Source organism: Physcomitrium patens, chromosome 19 (genome assembly GCF_059467195.1).
Source record: "Physcomitrium patens ecotype Gransden chromosome 19, ASM5946719v1, whole genome shotgun sequence".
In the NCBI taxonomy this organism is placed as follows: Eukaryota; Viridiplantae; Streptophyta; class Bryopsida; order Funariales; family Funariaceae; genus Physcomitrium; species Physcomitrium patens.
In genome coordinates, this window is record NC_143428.1 from 3830023 (window position 1) to 3836253 (window position 6231).

The window sequence follows — 6231 nt, forward strand, 5'->3', positions numbered from 1 at the left end:
ACACTATTAAACATTGACTTAAAAATTTGGTTGTGCTTGAAAGGATTTATTCCCTTTTAATATTGTAATCTCATATCTAGTCTCATATTACATTTCACATGTAAAAAATAATCCAATTACGTCCATAGCAAGTTCCGTTCTATCTGCAACACCATCATCGTCCGTAGTAACTAACGTGGTTCTTTCATTCCTTCGGTTTTCATTCATCCATAAGCTTGGCGAGTCCAAAACCGGATTCTCACTGTCTCTATGTGTCTGCGATGAGTTTTTCAAGCCCTTTTGCAGCGGTTGGTATCTAAGGGCCGGCGAAGTGCCCTGCTATTTCTGCGGCCACTGCTCCGGCGATTTCATCGGTAGTTCTACAATGCGGGTTACGCTGCGACTCTGGGAATTAGTGGTTATCTCCGTCACAATCACCACAGTCTATGTTAGATCGGGATTTGTGCTGTAGTTAAAGGAGTCCCATTCCAATGCAGTTCGTTCGAGGTTCTGGAGGGAGAAAGTTTTTAGGAATTTTATATCTACCAGTTATTGCGTCGAGCAGCTTGCAGCATAAAAGATATTAAGGGAAAACGCTAACGAATATGGCTTGCGAGAGTGTGAATGGCAATTGGAATCTCCGTGAAGCCTCTTGTGGTTGTCAGCCAAGTCGTTGTCTGATTTTGTCCTTGGTGTGGTTATTTTGCTGTTAGAGGTCTTGTTCCAAGGGTGAGTCATGGACACCGATGCGCGATTTGAAATTACGCCGAATTCACTGAAGGAATTATGTAAGGCTCTGAAATTGTAAGTTTCTTGACTCCATCTGATGATAGTGGCTTCGTATTCCGGATCGTTAATGATCGAGTCTGATGGGCAAAGTCTGAGCCGTGAGGCTTTACTGATGAATGTATGCTTCTCATAATTTGAAGGACATGGGGGAATGCTCTTAGGTACACAAGCTGCCCTGAGCTTAACGAAGTTATTCATCTTCATCAGAAGGTATATCCGATCATCTCTTCTGCATGGATTCGACGGAGACAGTAAAGATTGGCAAGCAATGCCATTCTTGTTCAAGAATAGTGCTGCACCTGTGCTTCATCTCGCGAGTAATTTGAGTAATTTCATAGGAGCTAGTGTTGGGAAAATTGTCAGACGATAGTGCTGTGCAAATGAAAGTTGATGTGAGTTTCTCAGTGCGTCCAGGCATGATCAAGCTCTAATGTAGTCCATGAATTATTTTCGGCGATAACTTACATGCAAGCATGGATCTCTAGTTTCTTGACGGCACAAATGCTGATAGTTTATTGAAAGACACTGCGGTTTGTCAGAACAAAATATAAGTTCCTTTCCCCGAATGGTAGAATCAATATGTCTGACTTGAAAGGCGGGCTTTGCGCTGGGTTAGGGTATTCAGAAGATTCAAAACTTGGACGAATACACGGGATTGCGCACAGTGTACCTTGAATGTAATGGTACGCTGGCTCTTCACCGTACAACATTTTTAGCTGTCATGGGCTGAATTGATGCTTTCTCCCTGATTCCATGTCCCGTTTCAGATCTTGTTGGCATAGAATGCTTCATCCAAAATTACAAAGTGAATTTTGTTTTCTCGATTCGATATGTTTCCAGTACTGTGCTAAATCTGATTTAATTTTTGTTTACTTCCACCGCAGCTGTTTCAAAGATGGAAAATTTGGAGCCGCTTGTCAATCTTCGATGCTTATACTTGAACCAAGTGAGAAATCTATTAATCAAGCAAGCTGAGACCACTCAGGTTAGGAAAGAAATTGACACTTTAGGTTTTAATTGACATGTTTGGGTGTGTAGAACTTGGTGGAAGTTGTTGAAGGGCTGGAAACGTTGAAATACCTTGAAATCATCGATCTGGCAGATAATCTGGTAACTCAACATCAAAGCACTTGGATTGTGTCAGTTTTACTACTAAAATCTGTCTTCAATTAGTTGACTTTTTCATCCAGTATTTATTTGATTCTCAACATGCATGTGTTCAACCCAGCTTTGTATATTCTTTACAGCCCTGAAGTGACTAATGGGGTGCAACAAATGCGTGTTGAATACAGGAGAGTTAAAATATGTGCTAACCTTCAAAGAACTTCCTTGATTAATCATCATAAACAGGGCCATTTTCTGTTTGAGATGGACAGATAAAGAGTGTTGCAGGATTAGCTTGTTGTCCGGGGCTGCGCCAATTGAATCTGTCTGGAAACAAGATCAAAACTGCTGAAGACATCGCTCACCTCCAGGTAATTTTAGTACGAGTATAAAAGTGTCTGCTGTTACGAGTAGCGCTGTACAATACGGCTGCGTGAATATTCTAATATTTTTAGAAAGGCAGGAAACCGTCAAAGGGCTCATGTCATTTAAAATAGAGATATCAGGAGCAGAGATGAGATAAAGATTATTTTTTAGAAATTTATAAAGAGGGTATACTCTCGACTTAGATCGAACTAAAAATTCAGATTCAAGCATATTTTACCTCCCTCATACAATGAAGACTGTACAACCAAATAAGCCAATTTTTCTTGATGAAGAGTAAACTGCTTCATTCCGTTCCGAAGTTGGCTTATCAAGATTCTTGCACCCTGGTCGCTTCGTCGAACGGAATGGATGTGAGAAACCCTTCTCTTATAGACAGAAAGTTTTACTACCTACTGACTTGGTGGCAGTGGGATTAGCAATGGTGCATGATGAAGAATCACTTGTTGAACTCCTATCCAAGAGGTCTTTCCGCAGGATTGCAAAGCCTTGCAGTTGCTCGATCTCTCCAACAACAAGATCGACGACGAGGAAGCCTTGGAGGTTTACCTCTCTTCCTCAAGTCAGTTGCTACGACACATGCCAGCATTCTGAGGATTGCAGACTATCAATTCATCTTGTTAGCAGACTACCATGATTGTTCCGGATGATTTGTGCAGAATTGTTAGGATCGTTTAAGGAAGTCCTTGAAAGTCCAGAAGTGTTTTTTTAGAATTACCTCAGTAAGCATAATTCATCTAACATTGTGATTACAGGTAGTAGTGTCAACTGGTTGTTGCATGCTCTTGATTCTTGAAATAATTTGAGTTGGTGGACCTCAAATCGATGTAATTTAGTGTCAAATGTTAGTACATTGCTTTCATGATGTATCTTGTATTGTGTTTTGAGCGGTATCAGATTATCCGCAGCATGCCTTTGCATCTCCTTCGTCTGTGCGGCAACCCCATTGTGTCGATTGCTGAACACTACAGAAAATTAACAATTTTTGCTATGCCGACGGTGAGTGATCTCAGTAAGGTTCTATTAAACCAACTTTCTCTTACTTAGTGCCTAATACGGCCAGAATGTGATGAAAAGAGAATACAAACCTTAATATAGCACATGTGGGAGTCATCGGTGTGATCTGTAATAATTTTGTAACCTGGCGACCTCTTTGATATCAGTAAACAACATGGACAGTTTGTCGGCTTTCAGTTAAAGTGTAGATGAGATATCTTTTAAGAGCAGGATTATTTTAAAGGTCAAGATTTAAATCAATTGGTCTGAACAATCATTTATGTGTGACAGCTAAATTACTTGGATGAGAGTCCAGTATTTGAGAAAGAGCGGCGTCTGGCGGCTGCTTTTACACAGGGTGGCATTGAGGTACCATACATTGCACCGCTTGCTAAATCATATTGCCAAAATTTGCTTAACGAGTTTTGTGCGCGATGTTTAATCTTGTTTGAAAACAGTTTTGTCGAAGTCATCTCCCACTGACACAGTTTTCAAATCGTTTGCCTCGAATAAAGCGTCTAGTTGCAGGATACATCGCACGCTTAGGCTTCTTATTGAGTAGCATTTTGTCGTGAGCATTTCATGGGTTTGTACAATGCAGGCAGAAAAACAACAACGAGAGGATTTCAAGAAAGAAGAAACTGAAAAGAGGGCAATGCATCGGAAAGGCAAGCAGTGTGTTGAAGTTCATTGAAAGCTGTTCTAAAGCAGCACTTCCTTTCTTTGAACTCCTGCGGAATTGCACATATCAAGTTGATATCCAACCTGTCGCTTACTCTAGAACGACCTAAACACATCCATTTCCTTGAGGCTGAATGGAAATAATCCCATGAAAGGTCAATGAAATCTTGGTTGAAAAAATGACACAGCTGCTAAATATGAGTTGTACCTTTTACATTGCAGCTTTCCAGGACCTAGTTGAGAAATGTAAAGGACATCAGCCAAGTACTGCTAGAGATTTTGCTGATAATGTGTACGAGACACTTAAAAAAGAGGCCAGAGAACGTGATTTACATACTCTTGGCTGCTATCCAGCTTGTAAAACAGTGTTTACTTCCTTCGATCGACCTACGCCTTCTACACCCATTACGCATTCAGTTGCAAAGAAAAGAGGGGCAAACCAACTCGATGAAGATGATAAGATAGAATCACCTCAAAAACTGCTGAAAATAACCTCTTCTTCTGAAGACGAAATGGAGGTTGAGGCCGCAGTTAGTCGGGCTGCTCGAGATTTTATGGACTTCGATTGTGGCCTAATACCAGCAGTAGAGATGGAGGAATGCGCATACGAGAGAAGTGATGAATCGACGGTTGCAGAACTTAATGTACGTGACAGATCCATTCCTTTATCTTCATCGCTACTTTAGAATGGAGCTTATTATTTCACATTTTCCCCGGAAGAATATGAGACTTCAGTATCAGTACTTGTTGATAAGGTTTGAGCAGCTTATTTTGTTTTGATAGCCGCCAAATTCAATCGCCGGAAAGCCCAAAAAATCACATTGCGCTCAAATCTATTTTAGTACCCGTTTAGACACAAATGGGAAAAGAAAAGAAGTTTAGATAGAATCAACCAAGACCATGTTCTTTCCTTAACCAATCCGTGAATAACTACGTTTACTCAGTTATTACCCTGGATTTTACTGATTGCATGCATTTTTAGTTATTTCGTGGTTAATTTTTACCACATAGATTCATTTTTCAATTGGTAACCAGGATCAGCTGGTTTTACACTAACTGCGTGTTCTCCATTCGTACCGCACACTATATGCTGCATACGATGTGGAGAGTCCATTTTCACTTCAGATCCCTATAGAAGAAGATTTTGAAGTAGAACCAAGTATGGTGATTTCTCCCTCGAAGGACAACCCTGACGACACGGAGGACCCATGGCTGCGGCTAGTTCCAGACCTACTCAGGGAATGCGTGGAGAAGGAGAGGATGCACAAAAAGAACCGGATGAAGAAAGTGTTACAAAAGACTGCATCGGATGCAGAAGACGGCTCGGAGTCCAGAAAGCGTTTCATGCAAGGTCCAGATTTTGTTGGAGAAGGAAACAATGCTTCTCCTTTGCGTTCTTCAAGGCCCGTCATATGGGGCAGCGCCATCTACCGAGGATTGTGGGCCAAGGCTGTCAACATTAATGACAATGTGGAACCGGAAGCAATTCCTCTTAATTCTTTGGTGCTTTCAACGCCAGATATCAGCTATGGCGCTTGTATCTCAACGGACGATCTGTAAAGCAGGTCAAATTGAACACGAACAAATCATGTTTACTTACGTCTTACAGATGGAATATTGGTGTTTGTAAAGTGTATACAACGTGGTACCTGAAATCAATGAATTTACTCTTCGGGTGTTTTGGTGACTTTAGCAGAGTGATTTCTTTTCAAATTTTGTAGTTGTATGAAGTGTCTAATTAATAGTGTCGAATCTCTGCATGAATATAGTTTTTTGAGCATCGTAGTTCATAACTAAGCATTTTATTAACATAGTGAACATACAAGGTCAAGATCAATAAACAGAATAGTTTATTATTATTATTACTTATTATTTATATATTTGAATTATTATTATTTGAGCATGTATGAAGCAAATATGTCGCCTTATGTTAATAAATTGGTAGAACATGAAGTATTGATGTCTTAACACGATATCATATGGACTATTATTGTTGTAATTTTGTGTAAAAAAAATTTTATAATATGGAGATTGAATATAGGATATCATATGGACTATTATTGTTGTAATTTTGTGTAAAAAAATTTTTATAATATGGAGATTGAATATAGGATATCATATGGACTATTATTGTTGTAATTTTGTGTAATTTTTTTTTATAATATGGAGATTGAATATATGAGTGAATGAGTTTTGATCTTATCAAGTGTAATTTTATTATTCCACTTAATTATGTTATCAACACTCAATTCTGGTATTTTCTTTATCATTTATGTCTAGTTCCATCAACAAAATAAT

At 39.3% G+C, this 6231-nt stretch overlaps 1 protein-coding gene across 7 annotated transcripts; it reads left to right on the top strand.

Annotated features, from left to right (window-relative positions):
• The first annotated feature begins 253 nt into the window (after positions 1–253).
• Positions 254–5620, top strand: LOC112295805 (uncharacterized). 7 transcript variants are annotated; one of them, XM_024547765.3, is made up of 13 exons: positions 254–353; positions 693–783; positions 909–978; positions 1385–1451; positions 1653–1714; positions 1807–1878; positions 2145–2243; positions 2734–2799; positions 3154–3255; positions 3544–3621; positions 3854–3920; positions 4156–4577; positions 5059–5620. In XM_024547765.3, exons 2-13 carry the CDS (start codon positions 716–718, stop codon positions 5491–5493), a joined length of 1608 nt encoding a protein of 535 aa, XP_024403533.1. In that variant the 5' UTR covers positions 254–353; positions 693–715; the 3' UTR covers positions 5494–5620. The 7 variants fall into 7 exon arrangements, with proteins under 7 accessions (XP_024403533.1, XP_024403537.1, XP_024403531.1 ...); XM_024547769.3 differs by having other exon boundaries at positions 930–978; XM_024547763.3 differs by having other exon boundaries at positions 261–397.
• The last annotated feature ends 611 nt before the right edge of the window (positions 5621–6231 follow it).

What these genes read in the sequence shown, in the direction of transcription:
- LOC112295805 (XM_024547765.3), top strand. Translation starts at nt 716, where the DNA reads ATGGACACCGATGCGCGATTTGAAATTACGCCGAATTCACTGAAGGAA. An exon ending in GATGCTTATACTTGAACCAA is followed by an intron (nt 1,715 to 1,806) that starts GTGAGAAATCTA and finishes TTGGGTGTGTAG; the next exon opens with AACTTGGTGGAAGTTGTTGA. An exon ending in GAGGGCAATGCATCGGAAAG is followed by an intron (nt 3,921 to 4,155) that starts GCAAGCAGTGTG and finishes TTTACATTGCAG; the next exon opens with CTTTCCAGGACCTAGTTGAG.